At 41.6% G+C, this 21,498-nt stretch overlaps 1 protein-coding gene across 10 annotated transcripts in view; it reads left to right on the top strand.

Annotated features, from left to right (window-relative positions):
* Nucleotides 1-21,498, top strand: part of LOC139607759 (RNA-binding protein Musashi homolog 2) — a 228,074-nt gene that overhangs the window by 155,731 nt on the left and 50,845 nt on the right. For all 10 annotated transcript variants that reach the window (XM_071460933.1, XM_071460931.1, XM_071460932.1 and 7 more), the window contains 2 exons: nt 9,706-9,788; nt 19,665-19,779. In XM_071460933.1, coding sequence (XP_071317034.1) covers nt 9,706-9,788; nt 19,665-19,779 — 198 coding nt within the window. The remainder of the gene's footprint in view (nt 1-9,705; nt 9,789-19,664; nt 19,780-21,498) is intronic.

Here is a 21,498-nt window from a genome sequence, read left to right as displayed (position 1 = left end):
ATTAAACACTCTTCAACCAGTAGATGCGTTAACATCAGCAATCAAAAAGTTTAATGCGGCTAAAGCAGCAGCGTCTGTAAATCACTCTGCATTTATCTTTAAATGAACAGGAGTGACTCTCACAGTATCTGTTATCCATAGCTGATGTTATATGAAAACCGTCTCTGTAAGTTCATTAAATGGCTGCGGCAGCAGTCGTGTGAAGGCAGCAGGACAGATATGCTGATAAATCTGCAGCCTGTGATTTGAGAAGTGCTGTGCCAGAGTGCCGTGCCATTAAGCACAGCTGTCTGCTGTGTTCACTTTGATTAAATCACGTGTAAAAGACACCATGCTGCTAACAAACAAAAAAAAAAAAAAACCCACACACCTCGACACACATCTGACCGGTCTGTTATAACTCAGTATTGTGTTGTTCATGCAGGACACTTTGGATTACAGCTGCTAATCAGTGCAGTGTATCATTGTCTCCTTTCATATTTTCTTTTTACCAAAAGCATCATGTTTTGCTCTTGAAATGTGTAATGATGCAAATGTTGTTGTGTCACATTTCAAGATAATGATGTCACCATTTACAAGGCGAGATACAGTAGAATCAAAACTGAAAAAAAAGAGTAGGACTGGTGTAGTCAAACAAACAGCTCCATCAACTTTTTTATGAATTATTTCTATTGTCATTGTACAAATTAAATAAAAAGCAACACCATCTGCTTCTGGCTGCAGATTTGTGGTGCTGTGTGTTCACGTCTTGTCCGCTTAGCACCATCCAGACAATAATGTGTTTTCCTGAAGAAGCATCTTTCCGTTTGTTGAGCTATTGCTGCCATGCTTCCCCGTGACTGGCACAGCTGTGTTACAGCGATGAGACCAGTGATGCGACTGAGAGTGTAGAACATTTATTTATCTCTGCACCCTTCAATCTATATTCCACCTCACCCAGCCCTTTTGCACTTTAGGTTGTTGCACATACTGTATGTGACCCAAAATAGCAGGTGAGCTTGGTGATGTTCACACTGTCCATGTGCCCAAGACCTACCACTTAGCAACAGTTAAGATATGGCCCATTGTGTTTTTTAACTTGGTGCCTCCTCAACTACTGCTGGCTGTCCTCTAAGGATATGTGTTAGTGTGTTAGTGTTACTACTGTTGGTGGCATGTCCTCCAGGTTGTCAGGTGTGATTTATCTGACTTGTGTCTCTTTTGTCATTCACCAAGTTTAGCTCCACTGATGCTAAACATTCACTCTTTGAAGGAAAGTTACGACTCGTTTCTTCTTCTGCACTTTTGGCAGCGCCTTTCCCAGTGCACTGTGCTGATTACGATATGGAGCCACAGAATCGGACTAACCGCGCTACAAATGGCAGAAATCCAATGAGTGCAATGCTTGTTGGGAAATGACCCGTCAGAGTTTGTTGAGAGCTGGAGGTGGCACATAATTTGATAGAGGCGACCGCCTGGTAATTCTCTATGCAGGAAAAACTGTAAAACTTAAACCATGAAACAGGTCTTACTTTTGGTACTGAAGTACATTTTGTTTCTACTTCCACTTGTATTATTTTCATGTAGGTATGTAGGAATGGAGAAATTTTACTTGTAATGGCATAACTTGTGCATTGTTGTGCAGATACTTTTCTAATAATTATAATATTTATTTACAGATGATTTATTTATAAGATGTATTTCTCTTTCTCGCCTGTTTGCTCCATAAAGACCCCGGCACCTTGTAAGGAGGCTGCTCAGTCTCCAGGCAAGGTCCTGAGCTGCTGTACAAATGGACAGAGGGTCTTAGTCAGGTATAACCTGCAGGATGGTTTTCATCCATCTCATGACACAAATAGGATGAGGAAACAAATTTGCTGTTTTGCCTCTTTTCAACAAAGACTTTGCCTTTGTGAATTTCAAAATATTCTAAATAATTTTCTGATTTTTTTTCCTCAGATTTCTTTGTCTTCATCATCAAGTAGTCTTTTTAGCTCTTTATGGCTTACTGCTGGGTGCTACTGAGCAAAGGGGGTAGTTAGTCACCTTCTCTGTGGATAATTGCTTCCATTCAGTTGTTGCTAGAGGAGCCTTTATGATCATATAGGAGGAGAGAAATTCACACTTATGGATACATTGTTTAGCAGTAATGAGGGTCTTTCTTGAGTTAGAGTGTTTGAAAGTGTACTGAAGAGGAGGAGAGAGCTGCATTCGTTTCACAAGTACACACTCTGTGTTGTTATTGAGATGCCTATTACCGCTGACCACACTACAGCAGGACGTGTGCTGACGGCCCAGATTTGTGTCGACCGTTATGGCTTGAATAAATGTCTGTGATTAGAGCCTGAATAAAATCGATGACTGCACGAGTCCAGGTCACAAGTCCCGAGTTCCAGTCTTCATATGTAATGCAGACGCTGTAACCGTGTGTGTTCATGTTTGTGTGTGTTTGTATGGAGATCGGGGTGTCTCTTTAAGTAGGACAGTAGAAATTGATGGCCAACTCTGAAAGCTGACCTACATAGAGGCACAGACAAACTAGTTCCCTCAGCATGCATGCTGAGCCCAGTTGCTCTGCAGAAAATGCAGAGGAAGCAGGCACATTGCATGGTACTGTAAACATTTAATAAACATATATAGCTCATCCATCCATTTGGAAGTCTTTCATAGGTGGGTAGTTGCAAATATTGTCCCTATATATCACACTGCATATACACCACAGATGGAGAGGTATATGTACCCTGGTAGAGTATTTTGTTAATTTAAAGGAAAAGCTTTTTAGCTTTTTCTTCTATAACCTGTTTACAGTTACAGTTCCTATTTTCTACCCTCACTTTGCAAAAATCTTTCATAATAGTTCATAATAATAATAATTTGGAAATAAAATTGATTGACCAGAACTTGAGAAAAGATGTCCAGAGGAGTGGTTCTGACCTGATAAGTACAAACTCAATGTGGCACCATGAAATGATAAAGGCCAAGCATGAAGACAACAACAATCACACTGGAATCTAATCACATCAATTTACAATCACACTGTTTCTGTCTAATAGTTCTCTGGCCTAATTCCTCATTTCATTGTGTTATTAAAAATTCCTGTGAGACATTTCTCACTGATCAATAATGAGTTGTCCTTTAGAATGCTGTCTAAACTAATAAGTTCCAGCATTTAAAAGCCTCAGAGCTGCTGCTAAACAAACAAAACACCATATGTGGTATCTGTGGCCCAATTTTAAACCAGCTCTTCAACCACCTGGCACTCAGTCATACACTCACCTACACATAATGATCACCTTTATGTTTTGGTCAGATTGAGGGTTGACATACTGCACACTATGCACAACAAGTCCCATAGGGGGTGACCGCATTTGCACGCCTACACAAAATGTGTTGTTGTATTTGTGATGTTTTCTTTTTTTTTTCTTTTTTCCTTTTTTCCATCATCATTTTGCAAACAGGGTCTCAGAACCCAGATGAAATATATTCAGATCAATGTACTCAACTCTTTGCACTTCCCATTAGAAATTGTTCATTTTACATCAACAACATTCTGTCGAGCTCTCTGGCTGCAGCCCTGCATGACAGTGGTGAAAACACAGCTAGCTAAGGCTGGTGGCTCATTTGATTAACATTAACAGGGATTCAGTGGATGAGTCAGACTACTACATAGTAAATAAAATACACAAGGGTGCATACATTTACATTATTGACTAAGGCCTTACTGTATGCTTTGTATTACCACAAAATTATGTCATACTGCTCTTTTGTTGCTTCTTAAAAATACTTTTTTTTTTTCAGCAAGACTTACAAATACACTAATTTGTCTTTATTTTGTGGGTTCATTTTTCTTTTCTTTGGGACCGAACTATGATATTCAAGCCTAGAACTGGTTCTACTTCAGTCACTGAATGTTATGTGTTCACCATTTAAAATGCGCTTGTCACTTCCACATCAAACTATTTAACATGACCAAGTCCACATAAACAGCAGGGTCCAGATTAATGAAGGATGTGGGCTGCATTTTGACATTATTGAGTCGTATTTAGGTTCTGCTTGTGGATCTAATTTATTTTATGTGTCTGATTCTTGGCAGAATATATGAACAAGACAAAAAAAATAATAATATGTTGGAAGTGAAAACCAGTTTTATTTCCTGGAAGCAGTCATTTGTTGTAATGATGAGATATTTCATGATTTCTGGTTAAAAATTTTGAACCAGTCCCAACTCCGAACCTCAAAACCATATCTCCCTGCACAGTACATAACAAGGAGAACAAATGCCTCGAGAAAAAACAACAGGATTCATTTATGTTGTAAACTTTAAACCCACAAAAAATCCTGAGTCTTATCTTCTGAATGCTGTCTTTTGTGAAACAGTGCTCACGGCTCAATGTACTTTACACTTCAGGGATTCATTTCACATCGTCCATCTTCACTTTTCCCGTCAGACTCAGATGCATCATAGCAGTTGCATTTATTTATTGTGGATTTTTATCAGCTGTTGTCTTGATTTGTGATTAGGGAATCTGTGCATGGCTGTGGGACCTGATCTGTCTCTGTGTGTCTGTCTCTCTGTCTCTCCCTATATTTACCACTAATAAAACAAATCTGTATTTGTGTTTGCTTCTGGATAATTCGGTGTCAAATCTGATTATCGGAGGGAAGCTGCATTTGCAGCACGTGTCAAAGACACTGATGATACACTGATCGAACATGTTGCAGGTGGACATTGCATGTACTTTTTTTTAGTGATATAATGTAAGTAAACTGTATGTTTATTGAGTACATGTAGAAAACACGACTTCTTTTCAATGAAATTTCAGTTCAATGAAATTCATTTATATAGCGTCAAATCATAACATACATCATCTCAAGGCACTTTACAGTTAGGTCAAGATTTTACAATATTATAGAGAGAAACCCAACAGAAAGTCAGACAGAACGAAACTCAGAGCGGGCGGCCGTCTGCCTCGACCGGTTTGGTCAAGAGGAGAGAAATGAAGGAGAGAGAAAACAGGAGGGAGAAGGGGAGAGAGAAGAGAGACAGAGACCAGGACCAGCTGTCTATACTGTTGTTTTCAGACACTGTCAGGCTGGTTGTTATAATAGAAATGATAATGGAGATACTTCTAGGTGTAGTAATGATTCATAATAATAATAATGATGATGATGATGGTGGTGATGATGATGATGATGATGATGATGATGATGATGATGATGTGTGTTGAGTAGTAGCTACAGATTTGGACTCAGCAGCTTCAGAGTCAGAGGTATGGGGAGAGAGAGAGAGAGAGAGAGAGAGAGAGAGAGAGAGAGTTCAGTGCATCATGGGAGTTACCCCAGCAGCCTTGGCTTACATCAGGATGTTGATTTGTACAGAATTATTCACACATATTTTCAGACCTTGTATTGTTTTTAACTGCCTATTTTAACCTTCATAATAACAGTAATACTGATTCTTCCACCTCTAAAAATGAACCAGTGTTTTCTCAAATTTGCTCTTCTTTTCTCTGCTGCGTGTGCCCCGTGCCGTTAGAAAGTTCCTGGTGTTAACTTTATTCAACAGGAGATTAACGCCCAGGGCTTGGGATCTCTAGTAATAGCAGACGGAAATACTGATCAAAGGCCTCTAACTGTGCCATGGGTGTTCGGACTGCCTCTGTCTGCTTCTCTGCATAAAAAGAAGATGGTGCTTGGAGGCTGGGGCACACAGACAAGACATGCAGAGCAGGAACTTTCTGTAGACTTTCTCTTGACTGGACAGACGAAGGCTTGATGGTGCATAATTTAGGGCAGGATAACCAATTCAGGAGGGGGAAGTGTAGGAGGAGCAGTTGTAACTGCAGATAAATTGTGACCTAGGATGCAAACGTACATGAACGTATGTGCTTGTATTTGCATGTGTCACAACACATGCACATATGCAATATGTGTGTGTGTGTGTGTGTGTGTGTGTGTGTGTGTGTGTATTTGTCTGAGCAGTGCATGGCAGGGGAGCTGCATTCCCTTCACGCTGTGTACCAGAGGACACGACTGACACTTCCTCCAGGTTGCCCCACTTCCTTACCCTGTGTTGACAGTGCTGGTAGTCAGAGCAGCTCAGCAGCAGACTCCTCTCATTAGATGCAGTTTTAATCAGGAGCAGTACAGTCTTTAGATATACGTCTAAGTCTAGTAGCATATCTTAATGTATGCTGGCATATGTGGGCCATTCTGTGCTAAAATACAAATTCACTGAATTTTCGGCGGCATTTAATATTCGTGTGTGTGTGTGTGTATCCGAACTGGTGTCAACAATAAAAATCCCTACACACACTCTTAAATAAGACACCTATGAAGGTGTGAGAATATTGCCATTCTTACTATATAAAGTGATAATACAGATGTGCACTAAATTCATTCTCATTTACTTATTGCAGTATATTTAGCTGCAGTCATACTACAGGTGAGAATGGTCCCACAACCGCTTCTACTTCTACTAGATCATATTTTGACAAAAAAACACATCTGGAAAAATTAGAAAAGATTGATGAACATCTATTATTATATATAATTTCAATTAACTTTTGCCCTTATCAATCTACACTCAATACGCCCACACGGACAAAGGGAAAACAGAATTTTTAGAAAATTTAGCAAATTTATAAAAAAGGATTATGATTATCTGCTCCTGGCAGAATGAGCTTTTTTCCACTGGAGCAACAGAGGCAGAGACGCAGGAATGAGTGTGAAATAAAGAGCGAGTATGATGAAGCTGGTAAAAGGCCGTGAAACTGGGCTCCCTGCCGATTCTGTGGAGCGATGAGATGAGGCCAAGCCCAGCTCTGGCTAATAAGTGTGAGCGAGTGCAGCCACAAGGCCTCAGCCACTGGCCACACAACACCTATTATCAGCCTTCATATCAGACATCCACGTGTTTCCATTTGCAGGGTATTGTTCAAGCTGTGGGAAGCTTCTTCAGTGTGAGCGTGTTGACACCTCTCTCCTTGTGTCTGTCAGTGCTGTCAGCATTTAATAGTCTCGTGGAGGTCAGCCTCATGCCATGTGTGGATAGTTGGAGGAGAAGGGCTAGGATACATGAGGATAATCTCGCTCTGCTGACATCCTGCAGAAGGAGGATGGGAGACAGAAATGCTTCTGTTGGTGCTATTTTGTGGCCTGTAATTGTCTGTAAGGTCTGTAAAATAGGATAGTAGAGGGAAGGACTGCAGTGGTGGGGCTAGAGGTTCAGACAGCCCACGGGGGACTGACCAAGGAGGAGTGTGCTGAGCCAAGGAGACAGAAAAATAGGGGATGGTTGTTGTGGAGGTTTTGTGTATGTGTACAAGACACATTCCAAGAGTAGTTTACACTGCAGCAAAATGTCTTTTTGTTCATTTAAACAGATCCAGTCATGGGTGGAAGGGCCCTGCTGGTGGTATATGTGGTGGTGTGGCTCGGCCCTGACCCCGGTGGATATAATGGTGCACTGGAAAATGTCCTGTCAGTTGATGGAGGAGCTGCCTGTGGCAGCAGGAAGGAGTGTGGCGACAGGGGCCATGTGTGTTAACCTCTTTCCTTGTCACTTTTTCTGTCTTCCTCTCCACCCCCCTCTCCTTTCATCTCCACCTTTCCCTCTTTCCCTTTACGCCCTCATTCCTCCCAGATCGCACTCCCTCTACCTACACTCCACTGTGACAAATTACTCTTGGCGGTTGATTTGTTGGTTGTCAAAAGTGTTCCTTGCGCTGGCATGAAGGTGGGGTGAGCCGGAGAAGAGGGTGCACCCCCACCCCCCCCCACCCCCCCACCCCACCCCCACCCCCCCCCCGTTCCGGCATGTCGTCATCACCAGTCCCTTGTCCCCCTCCCACCCCCTCCACCCCCAACCTCACACATGTGCAACGTGCTCTCTCCACAACTCAGCGTTGAGACGTCTCAATGGAAATTGATATTCTGTCTCATAAGATCTCATTAGATTAGATGTGTGTCCGTGTTTAATTAGCTCACACGCTAGGTTTCCAACCCTTCTCTTGACAAGACGGTTTTGATGGGTTCTAGCAGAAGAGCAGCTCGAGGAGTGTGTTTTGTTATTTATGGAGGAGGAGCAGAGAGGAAAAATGCGAGTGAGAGATAAAGACTGTATGACAGAAGTATAAATGTCACTGCTTGTGATAGGCTGCCACGTTAGCAGCACAAACTGCTACTGACAAATAAATCTGTATTTTTCTGGATGATCTGATGAATTAATAGAATAAGCTGCTTAGGAGACTAATGTATTATAATACACTTCATTTTGCTACTTGTGCATGGATGTGAATATGGAGATTTTTAACTGCTAAATATTCGCTGTAACAGTAGGAGTGGGTGATATAGATGAAAAATATGCTAGGGTATACATGACATATGTTATAGTTATATAGTATGATATACTGTTTAGATCTAAACTGATGGGAATTGGCTTATCCAGTAAATTAAATACCCAACCTGACTAATAAAGGTATTTGATCATATCAATTAAAAAATCAGGTGAAACTAATACTACCACAAAGCTGCCCTGCTCACTGATTTGCCACATAGCCAGCAATGGCTCGATACAAGCAGATATATTAAAGGGTTAAATTACCTCAGTAAAATCAGTACAGAAAAATCTACTAATCTACCACACAACCTACTATACAGCATGTGTTGTTGTGTGAATATGTGCACATGTGCAGGATGCTCGGCTCTGAAATGCTTCTTTGACCTTGAGATTTGTCCTGTGAAGTGGATGGTGAGTTGAAGCTGATGTATGAACACATGGATTCGCCTTAACCTGCATGAATGGGACAGTATTTGATAATATTAGTGCCTTCCCACATTCAGCAGGTGACTGTTCTCACTGCATCATCTCACACTCCATGAAAATGAATTGGCGGCGCTCTCTGTGGAGTGTGTGCCGGTCACATGGCTTGTTGTTCAGAGTGACCGCTGTTTAAGCTCAATCCGATGTGATTTTATTTCATCGACGGGTGTTTGCCATTTTGAAAAGAAACTCATCTCCTTTCAGTCCCACTTGCTGCTTTATTCACTAACTGTTTCTCTTTTGTGCGGTTTCCCCTTTTTGCAAAAGTAATAGAATATCAGTTTTCCTTTCAACCGCAGCTATACAGAAGCTAGATTGCTTTGTGCATCACCATCAAAACACAGAGGAGAGCATTGCAATCCACTTGTGTTCAGAAGTCTGAAACCATCTTGTTTCTCTGTCTTTGTATTAAACGAGGGGTTAAGCTTTTATCCTATAAATATGGCATGAAAATCCCACTGTCAACGACACATTCATTCTAAGGCTGGCATTAACATAAAAACGAGGGCTTGTTATACAGTGAGATTTCAATAAAAAGAACACAAAATGCATTTAATGAAATTCAGATGCTGGGCCCTAGCTCCCTGAATCTCATTAAATGAGCTTTGTGCTGTTTTCCATCTTCTCTTTGTAGAAGAGGTCCTCGAGTGCCCTTAATAATGTGGCAGATTTCATCATATTCTTGATTTAAAGAGGACAATGTCTGTCTTGTTCACTTGTTCTTTTCCATGCTCAAGCCAATCTCCACAGATGTAGTTTGAGTCTCTGGATCTGGCTCATGACGATATTCCATCTTGTGGTGCATTTTCTTTTACTTACTGAAGTTTTGTTAAGATTCTCCACTAACTCGTAACTCATTCTCTCTCTCCCCTCCCTTCTCTTCTCTGTTTCTCTCTGCATAGGATTTGGTTTCATAACTTTTGAGAGTGAAGACATCGTAGAGAAAGTCTGTGAAATTCATTTTCATGAAATCAATAACAAAATGGTAAGTCCACTCATTTTTTTTTTCAATTCCAGGTGGGCGTTGAAGGATTAATATTTGATTTCTTCTTTCCCCTAGTATTAATAGGGGAGCTGGTATGTGTGGGTATTTGTGTGTGTATGTGTGTGTGTGTGTGTGTGTGTGTGTGTGTGTGTGTGTGTGTGTGTGTGCTCATGTTCATATGCACAGGCTAACACACACATACACACACACTCTGTGGGTCTCTGGGTCTCAGGGATGGGAAGGCAGTGGTGTGTACTGCCCACAAACCGTGAAATTGTGTGGCTGAGTTCTGCCTGTCAGGCTGAGGGACGGGAGACTGGAGCCTGTCCCTCTCTTTCTGAATCCCCTAATACACACACGCACACACACACGCACACACACACACACACACACACACACACACACACACCAAGACACAGGTGGAGATGTCCAGGGATGCAACAGGGAAGCTACTGGCAGAGGCAGAGTTCATTAGTCAGGGATTAACACCTTCCACAGAGTCCCAGTGATGCTTGTTTTACTTAAACCACTAATATGGTCATCTCACAGTGCTACAGATCAGTTCAGTAGAAGCTTTCTAAGTCATCATGTCACCTATGATAATTGACAGGAACCGACTTTAGTGTAGCGAGTGTGACATTAGGGCCTCCCTCACCCGGTTCCACCCTGCAGGCCTCTTGAAAGATCCTGCATCATTTGAGCGGTTCTGTGGATTGTGATTGACTGGAGGGAATACTTGTCTTACTGCCGTGCGGTGGGGCTCCTTCTCTCACTGCGTCTCTTCACTCTCTCCCAGCTTTTTCCTGAAACCGACTGGCTGTCTGACTGACAGGACCAGTGTAGTAGAACCATGTTCACCAGGGACCAGCCCAGGTCACATATGACCCCAGTATACATCCCTCCGTGTCTCTGCACTGCATCACAGTCGGTGCTCAGGACTGCAACCAAAAACTCCAGAGTGTGACAGAAATAAGTGTATGCGTATGGAAGATATTCTGTCACAATCAAATGTCTCAGATCCTTTGACATGTAGGCATAGCACTGTGTGAACACACAAATCTCACGCATCAACATCAGGCATGAATGCACAGGCCAGAGCATCTATTTATGCACACAAAGCAAAACAATTGCTGTCTGCTTTTCAAAAACCTATTTTTGCACAATTTATGTTTCAAAAATAGTTAATAAGACATTTGTTTACCAACAAATCTAATACAGAATCTCCCTCATCAACTTTTACCATTTAGAAAAATGGGCCTCATTTAAGTCCAACTAACAGCCTGTTTGTAAGAACTCCTAATTAGATAATAATTGGATTGTAAACAGTGGCTCTAATTATGAATGCAAATTTGGTTAATAAATAGTTCAATATTGTAGTCGTCATTATTAAATTATAAATTCAGATTTTTTTTATTCCTTTAAACAATTAAAGTAGTTATTTTCACACAGCACAACATCATTTAATCAGGTTTGAGCAAGAATAAAAAAGACAAATATTTGAACTATTAATTAAGACAAAATAATATCATCTCAAAATTGTTGCTCATGCTATTTGTTAGTATTCAACAAACAAAACCCCAAATGTCAAACATTGCCAATAAGTCTGCATAATTCACAGACCTCTTCAAAGAACATGAATTAGCTCAGAGTATCTGTGCCGGACAGGTCAAAGATTAACCCATTTTGTTGTATTGATTATTCAGACTAATTAAAACCACTTGCCTCCTATTCCCTTTGCATACTTAGGTTGCATTGTACCTCCTATTCATGCACTGCAACTCCAATGATAGATATTAGAGTGAATAAATAAAGAGAGTGAGGAAATGTTTTGTTTTTTAATCTTCACTTTGTGTATCTTATCAATCTTGACATCAACACTGTCTCTGATGCATCATCTAACAGTCGGTGTGTACCTTTGACCTGCTAATGTCTGAGGTAAAAGACAGTTATAGTTATTGTGATCAGTCTTCAGTAAACCTTGACGATTGCAACGCTATGTGAAGTTTAAAATCAGAGTAGACCTCTATGGGCTTGAAGCATCAAATCTCTTCTGACTTCTGACCACACACCGCTGTGATGTGCTGCACTCTTGTGCATTGTGACATGTTGTACTTCACAGGGTGTGGCCAGAAAATGCATCAACCACCACTGCAGGAATACTCATGAAAGAAAATGACACATATGGAAGCCATGTGACCCACCTGGGAGTCCCAGAAACCTTACCAGAAAAGATGAGGATTATTTTGGGGGCAGTACAGTGTGAAAACGCAGAGCAAGGGCCGGTTTTGTGGCTTTTGTCACCTTTGTAGGGGTCCCTCTTGGCAACACCCACTGTTTATTAAACTTCCTAGGATGCAGGAAATAAGTGTGTCCCTCAGATCTTCTACAAAGTGCTGACATCTGAGAATGTCGGCAAAGAGAAAGGAATGAAGAGTGTGTTAAGAGCATTTTTCAAAGACACTTCAGGTTTTACCTTTACTCTCTTCTGCACAGAGGAGAGTACTGGTTATCCAGTGTCTGAAGCACCAGCACACAAAATAAAAAATGCCTCCTGTCTTCATCCTTATGAAGTACCATACAGAAATAGACCTCATCCATCCTCCCCGCGAGTGTTATCTAAGATGGTTCTTGAATAATTGATGCAGACAGAAATTCCACCCCACATGGGAGGGCTGTGGATGTACAGGGCACCCCACCTTCTCCTTGCCCGTCCTCTCAAGGGCTCTGGCAGTGTAGTGGGTCAATGCCCACTCAGATGTGAGTGACGGGACCTTTTAGTGACTTGGTCAGTCACCCTGTGTTCATGTGCCACCAAGGCCTCACTCTCAGGAGCACTTCCTCTCTGTCACTGTGAGTTCTGCTTCATATATAATTAAAAACAGGGTGCTGCTCAGCAAGAAGCTCTCAACCTGCCCCACCAGCTGCACTGACTTCTACGTTGCTCTCACCTCTCGACCGCCCTGCTTTGGCAAACGCAGGATGTGATAAAAGTATGGATTATCCTCTCCATGACTCCACATGATTGCAGAAACATCCTTTAGCCACAGCACCTTGTATTAAAACCAGTAAATATTGTGGAGTAAAAATCAATAAGCAGAAGATGGCTTGACGGTTTTCAAATACTTTAACAGTTTATCAAACCCTCTGGTTTCCACATATATACATATAATGCTGGTTTCATACACTTGCTAGACGGCACCTTAATACAGCAAAGGAAAGGCTGTGAGCTCCGTTTTCTAAGACAGGATACTGCCCATCACTCCTCACCCTGCTGTTATGCGTGTGCAGCTAATTCATAATAATACCTATCAAGTATTGGCTCTGATGAGCGAACAGTGTGCCATTAAAATGGACTCACATTGGTTTTAGTCAAGTGCTTCAAGGTAATGTTCTTTAATGTGTCATTTTTAATATTCAGCAGTAGCAAATGATCACAACAGGAGGGAGGAATTTTCTGTTAGTTGTCAATTTCTCACTGTGTCTTCCTGACATGACCAACCAATTACTGCGCTGAGGAGAATAAGCTCTGACTCTTCCATCGCTGAGGGAAGAGACGAGCACAGGAAGGCGTTTATACATTAGCCTTTAATATGTAGACACACGTGTGCACATTCTGCACATTCTATTGATAAAAGCAGGATAAAAATAATATAGTATCATGTAACCCTAACATTGTTATTGAGTGCATGTTTCTGTTTTGTAATAACAGCATCTTGTGGTGCTTTAATGCAGGAGCAGGATAAAAGTGTTATTTTCCTTAACAATTTTTCTTTACTTTACTCCTCAATACGGTGTAACTTCTAAATCTAGAACAGGCACATAATTTACTATTTTTTTGATTTCCTTTTTAACAATTAATTCACCTTTCTCTGCAGGGATAATATTAAATGATATTAATGATAATCATTTTAAAGTTTTTTTTTTTTATTGTCTAATTTCTCTTTGAGATAACTTTTAAACTCACTTTGTGAAGTGTTTCATATAAAAGTTGGAATAAAAATTTAAAGTTGCCGTTAGTCAAAATGAAAATACAATGCTGTAGCCTGCTTAGATGCTTACAACTTTACTTTAAGGACGGTAAGATGTTGCATTTGGCTGATAAGAACCTAGCACAGTGTTTTCCTCTCAGGCACTTATAAATTGAATAAATGTGTGAATGTTTACCACAGCCCAAATGGTGAGGTGGAGCATTGTTCCACTTGGCATTAGCAACCCAGCTCTTACCTTGGCTTGATCAGCTCATTTGACCACAGCTCCCATATATTTTTAGGAGGCACACCTCCTAAAATAGTTTTTTATAACATCAACAGCTCAGAAAGCCCTACAGCTGATCTGTATTTGCACAAGACAAACAGGACTTCTGTGAGGACATGGGAGACACTCCAATGACAAATTCTCTCAGTATTGTCTTTAGATGGAAGTTGACATTATACAGTCAGACATTATACATTTAGCTGCGATAGAGGCTGTAAGCTATGGCTATAAGCAGTGGGTTGTCTGTGATCAGCTAACCAAACCTAATTACTTGTAATTATACCCACCTTCTGAGATAGTTAATGCCAGCTGTACCAGTTCTGTTGTTGTCTGTGAAACCAGCAAACCAGTCAGTTCTACTGCCACTAAACATTAAAGTTTACTGCCCTCAAACACTCTTGGTTATAGCTGTAGACTAAACTAGTTATTACTGTTTTAATTCTTTTTTTTTTTCTACTAAACGCATAATCACATTGAGTTGTTGTTGTCATATGATGTTCATACAGATCTGTTCAAACTTAGGTAGTTTCTGTCTGCTTGGATTTGAACGAATCCTGTTGCCCCTCCCACACAAAAGACTCCGAGGTCTATTATGTGCATTGACCGACAGAAGCTTGTCATGGCTGGTTAGCGCGTATCTCTGTCCATGCTACACTGAGCGGTGGTCAGTGCCCCGACCCTCCACGTAGCCACATGGCCACGCCTCCTACATTCGTTTCTTTCTCACCCCTGCCGGGAGAGAAGAAATTCAGGGTGTAGTTACTTCTGAAAGGATATTTCTTCAGAGAGGAACTTGAATCTTGGGGTTGTTGAAATTGTCTTGGAAAATATTTTATAAAAGACTGGAAATCTTTAAGACAGTTTGAACACCAAGTGCCTAATAAGGGAGTAGGACCACCCTTCAGCGGAGTTTCAGTCCCTGGTGGAGTGCTGCCTTACAAGTTCTGGACTGTAAGTAATTGGATGTTTACCCTTCATTGAAGAAGGAAAGCTTTGAGGGATGAAGGAGGTGGAAATCCACTCCGCACTCTGCACTGCAGGACGTCACATAAAAGCTCAATGATGTTCAGATCTGCTGATTGAGGAAGTGATGGAAGCCATTTGACGTCAACCTGATGATCATGGCCTCACTACTGAATGTGTGGTGGTACGGTGACAATATCATCTCTGAACATAGAAGCGTGATGAGGAAACAGTGCTGGCACCACAGGGAGCCCCAGGTCCTTAAAATGACCTCATATTCCTTAGCTTTTATAGAACCATGCTGAGATGTCATCAGACATAATGACTCCTGCAAGATTGCCGGCCATTGAAGGCATCATTTTGTTTTATCCAAAACTTCTTACAGAATGGAAAGTCTGCTGTAAATACCCACTTTATAAAATACATGACATATAGTTTTTGTTTTGAGTGGTTCACAGAGGTCTTAAAACCATCCTCTAACCCAAGTGTATTTTTTGAATATCAAATACTGACCCTGCAGAGGCTTGAAACATTTATAGTGGGACCAATAATGGGGAACAGGAACATTCTGGATTCACAGGAATTACAATAGTGATGAGTTTAACCAGGAGAATAAAGCATCAAGTTGTGTACATACATGCAAAAACCACTTTTATATCTAGCATTTCTATCCACTAGATTTTCTTTTATTCGAGTGTAGAAAATAATAGATTTTTTTTCACATATTTCTTTTATTTCTTTTATGATTCTTAAATATTCAAAAATATAAATTTCACTTGTTTTTTCTGATCTTTTAAATAAACCATTTGTTAAATGCTGGCAAGAAGCCTTTTTCCTAAGTGAATAATCCCACCCCACCATGCCTGACACTGTGCATTCAGAGCCATGACATTTCCTAACTATTCAGTCTATGTGTTTTGACTGTTGAGCTGGGAGTGGGAGCTGGAGTAAATGAATCACACTGTTTCTTTTCTTCAGCCTGCCAGTCTACAGATGGAATCCATTCACTAGTGGAGCTAATAGTAGACGTACACCTCCCACACTACACACACACACACACACACACACACACACACCACACCCACAACACTCGTCCCTGAAGGACAGTCATTGCCAGTCCATCCCGCCCACACCTCCCCGTTATACCTACAAGGTTAATTTGTATGGGAGATGTATTGAAAAGGTCATAACTGGAGCGTTTCACTGCCCTGTATCATAGGGTTTGTACATAGAAAGGCAGTTCTTTGTTTATCCTTCATCAGTGGGCTGTTTTGCTACACTGATTAAGTAGAGCTTTAGAGCTCCTACAAATGCATGTTGCCATATGTTTGTGTGCATGTGTATCAGGTTTGATTATTTGTAGATAGAGAATAATAAAAAGACCAATCCTGATTTCATAACTAGAAAAAAAATAGAAAAAAAACAACAGAACAACAGCAAGCGATCGATGTGACAGAATTAGCTTGTGCCCTATCAATATAATATCTTTTGATTTTTCTGTTCTCATGTAAAAAAAAATTAAACTGCACTTCTAATTACTCCAGATGCTTTTTTTTTCATTTTATCACCCTGGACCCTCCAAGCACGAGTATCCACTTGCTACTTTATGTCAACATCTGTCTTCTTATAGCACCCAGCGTTTTGGGGTCATTTCCTGATGTTGGTTTGGATTACTGTTTACTCCCGACAAACTGGGCTGCAGGTTGCTTGGATGCCATCCAAGGCCCACTTTTTTAAACAGCTGTATGTTGCATGCTGGCGTCTGAATGATCGCTCTGATCGCACAACTAACACAGGCAAAGAGCCCCCGGTTGTTGTAATAAATCTCCTGCCTGGCAATTTAGTCCTTGTAGCAATCACAAACAGCATTTCAAATACATTACTAAAAAGATTTATTTAAGAGTGTATAGGCTCTACTGTTTGGCTTTCTGTCTCCCTCCCTCCCTGACTTTATCTTGGGTTACAGAGTGACACAAATTTCAATGATAAGCCCTCAGCTGCTGTATATCAGTGCAGCAGAGGGGGCAACATCTCAAAAGCACGCAGGTTGAGGTAACCATACCTTGTCAATGCTGTGTGACAGGAATTCACTTCAACAGACACCTGTCTGGAAAACTGTATGTGTGTGTCTGTGTGTGTTTGAGGCTCTCAGATCTCATGTTTGCTATTTCTGCACAAAACAGTATAACTTTCCAGGCAGTGAAGGTAAGGCAGGTTAATGGGTTGTGCCTTTCCTCAACAAAGCACAATGGTGCTCAAACACCTCCATTCATGACCTCTGAATGCAGGATCCCAATACTTTTCATAACACAACATAGTGCTGCCTTCACAGCATCAAGAGCCCGAGACAAAGTTGCACAAGCAGTAATTCAGGGAGATACTTGGAGTTAAAATGAGAGCCTGTGAAAGTAGTGTTCCTCCACAGATCATGCAGCAGAAGGTGCAGTCTGCAGAATCCCTCCACATGGCAAAATTTGAATCTGTGCACTCACAACTGTCGAACCTTTTCAGTGCTTCGTTGTCAGACTCAGAATTGTCTTGCTGTCCCCTCTGTTCTCCTCTCTGTTTCTTGTTCTTTGACTTAGTTCACTCTTGAAAGCTCCTGCCTCCTTCCCTCAAACAGTCCTGTGTGTTTGAAGCAGGTGAACACCCACACACTCACACCACCACAGATCCTGGCTCCTGGCTGGTTTTAAATCCATGACAAAGAGCCTTCTCTCTGAATATCAAAGACCCACATCTGAGAGCATGTAGGCATGACTCACACCCGGGTCTGTCTTACTCCCAGCAGGCTACCTGAGCGTTCAACATGCTGGATGTGGCAGGGGCTACTGGAGGACGCTGATCAGACATCATCATGTCTGCAGTGTGGGCAGGACTTGGCTGTATTTGTCACCCAGCTATGTGAGCGCGTAGATCCCAGCAGTGTGCTGAGATTTCTAACAGACCCATTTGTCCCACCTGGTTCCTGCTTCCATGCCGGGGGTCTTTCTCTGACAATAAAGGTGCCTGTGGTCTCTTCAGTACAATGTCAAACCATGCTAGGCGAGCAAGGAGGGCAGAGTAGCTGTGACAGCTACAAAGTGGCTGAGGGAACTGTGTACTTTAGTTGGTCTGCTTCAAATGAAAGGGCTGCTAACAGCAACAAATCACAGCTCTGCAACGCAGCAACTTTCCCTCTGTGATAGAAACCTTTTTCATTAGTGTCCCCCTTTTACATTTCCACCTCTCCGCTGGATAGCAGGGAGAGCTTGTTACACTATTCATTTAGCACAACAACTCCTCACAGATGTGAAGTTTTATTTCAGTTTGGCAACTTGCAATTGCACATTGTGTCTGCTGCTGTGTATGTTTGAATGTGTATACGAGTTGTGTGTGAATAATAATGCGCACCTCTGGCCTGTCAGAGTTGCAAGCCTTTTTGTATGGATGCCGGGATGTACCTTGGTTGAGGTGTACACAGCACTGGCGCAGTAGCCTGTCTTGTGCAGCAGGCCAGGATGACATGTGAATCGCAGCAGCCGAGAAAACCCTGCTTAAGTGGAGGCAGTAGGGAGAAGCAGGCAAGAGCCAGGAGGCAAACAGACAAACAGATGGACAGGCTGATGCCAAGCAGGCAGTGGAGCAAATAGATTGTGCAGCATGGTGAACAGACTCAGCCTAGCAAAGAACAACCAACAGACGCAAGACCATGCCACCCTTGTCAGCCGCTTGTGCTTCTCTATAATTCATCGAGATAGGATAGATATGTTGTAAATAGGACTCTCATCTTCCTCCTTCTCCTCATCTGCCCCTGTCACATCCCTCATTTGATATGTGTTATGTAGGAGGAGGAGATGTCAGTCTTGCAAGATGGGAAATGAACAAACCTGCATGTGTGAGAAGTGGCGTGAGAGAAAGAAATGCAGGAGAGAGATGAATGCTGCAGGTGGAATTGGACTGTGGACCAGCAGACGTACACAAATGCACAATACACATAAAAAGAAAGAAAGAAAGAAAGAAAGAAAGAACCATATTCAGTTATGAAACACATTTTCTGCCAGCGTCAGATTTTAAACGCACTGCTCTGGCAACACTTAAGTTAAATGAAAGGAACAAGACTGAACAAATAGACATTTTGTCAAGATAGATTATTGCTTTTGAGATTATTCTGTGTTTAGATTGAACAAAAAACTGCTTTTCACAAAGAGACTGGACATACTGCCACACAGCAGGACTTTGATAATGACAATGGAGAACAGAGCTTCTGCTACCTTGATGTCTCAGAAACTCTTGGAAAGTATTTAGCTTGTATTTCCCTGAGGCATTGGACACATGCTCACTGGAGCAATAACCTTTGCTTTAATGCAGGAGGAGCATGATTGTAAGTTTTCCTCGGAGACTTTCCTCTAAAATGTGAGGTGCTCAGATTGTCTTGTTTTTCTCTATGGAAAACATCTAGCTGTGCAACTCAAATAGAAAACCACCTTAAAGAGCTGAGACAGGCCTGTCAGAACTGTCTGGTTGTGTACCTACACAGTCTAATGGTTTGTCTCTGTGTGTGTTTGTGTGTGTGTGTGTGTGTGTGTGTGTGTGTGTGTGTGTGTGTGTGTGTGTGTGTGTGTGTGTGTGTGTGTGTGTGTACATGTGCATATGTGTGTGTTTTGTCTGTCTACATAGGTAGAATGTAAGAAGGCCCAGCCCAAGGAGGTGATGTTCCCACCAGGTACACGAGGGCGAGCCAGGGGTCTGCCCTACACCATGGATGCCTTCATGCTGGGGATGGGCATGCTGAGTGAGTCACACACACATCCACTTACACAAAACCATTCACACACATATGCAAATATCCAAGCAAGTCAACTATATACACCTTTATATTACACATAACTTTGAAATCCTGCGTCCATCAGGCAACAGTTTAGGAAGTGAATTCTGTGTATAGTGAGTTATATATATATATTTTTATCAACTGGCAAATGAAAACATTAAATGTAAGCTTAGGAGAGGGTGGGGGGTCAGACATGCACGCCATTCAGTCATCAGTTTCTACCTGCTAAAAAAAATCAACTTATGCAAACTCTCGTCTAGATAACCCCATTAGGTGGGCGCTGCCCCTAATTAGGCTGCTTCAAGGTGTGCCACCAGTGGCCACTGTGGTCTATTTCTGGTGGAGTCTGGTACAGGCAGCCCCTGGGCATATAGGAGCAGACCAGCACATTAGCAGACTAAATGAAGAGGAAAATTGGTGTAATGTCATATTAAGGATTCATCACTGTGCCCCCCTTAATGGGTAATGAAGGGGACACACATGTCAGGGAGAGATCTCATCTACAGGGACCTCAGCTGCTGGCCCACCCCCCTTCATTACCATCCAGCCCATGCCTGTGGCCCTTTTTATTTAACACTATTGCACACTCTCCCTACCTGCCCTCTGTTCTATCTATCTATCTATCTATCTATCTATCTATCTATCTATCTATCTATCTATCTATCTATCTATCTATCTATCTATCTGTCTGTCTATCTATCTATCTATCTATCTATCTATCTCTGTCTATGTGCATTTCCTATGCATATAATTTGTATGTGCGACCTAACCAAATGGATTTTCCCCCACATAAAAGATTTATTTTTTGCCTCAAAAGCAGAAGAGACACGCAGCTGATTGTAAGAGACTCGTTTTGCCATGCAACTGGCCCCTCCCCCTCCTTCTTGTAGCAGGTGCAGGCAGAGCCACATTCATGCATTTTTAGAGGTATTGTGTAATGTAATGTTAAAGCGGCTGTGAAAGCCGCTCGCAAGTCATGTTGCTTTTTGTTTTTCTTTTTTTTCTTTTCTTTTTTTTTTAAATGGACAGGAACCAGTGTATTTAACCAGTTATTCAGCTGTATTTTTGTAACAAGGAGAATTATGGGACAATAAACTAATTATCTATCTGTAGTTACTATTTATGTATCTATTTGGCTGCCTGTACATGTATCCATCTTTCTATATACAGTTGCGTAAACTGTCAGGGTTATTGCAGGCTGACCTTTTCATGAGACTGATTATGCAGTTGTTTGTGGTAAAACTGTTGATAAGACTGGCCGGGTGCTTGTGTCGGCTCTATCTAAGTCGTTCCCAGTTCCATCTCATCTGTAGAGAAGTATTTAACAAGCACAGTGAACTTTTCAGAACTTATTACAGTCTAATGTGTCTGCAAAGAGGGAAGCACTCTTCCCCTCCATTGGGAGATGGCAGCCAGGAAGGCAGTGATGTGCTCATGTGAGAATATTAACAGCCAACTTGTTTGGAGACACTCTTATCTAAATGAAATTGGAACAAGGACGGCGAAACATTCCTTTCTATAATTTGCATTTGGAAAAAGGGACCCTAGGCTCATTATTTAAGAAAGTGTAAGCTCCTTTTGTGCCAAATCTCATTAAAGCCATCCCTGGCTCCTTTGTTTACTGCCTCTAATCGAGGCATTTATCTTTATTGTGTTGTGCCCGATGTATGTTTGCTGAAATTA

Source organism: Trachinotus anak, unplaced genomic scaffold (assembly GCF_046630095.1).
Source record: "Trachinotus anak isolate AG129_WGS33_773 ecotype Australia unplaced genomic scaffold, CSIRO_AGI_Tana_v1 ptg000024l, whole genome shotgun sequence".
Taxonomy (NCBI): Eukaryota; Metazoa; Chordata; class Actinopteri; order Carangiformes; family Carangidae; genus Trachinotus; species Trachinotus anak.
The sequence above is the reverse complement of the archived record's forward strand: the minus strand, read 5'-3'. Positions and strand labels throughout refer to the sequence as shown.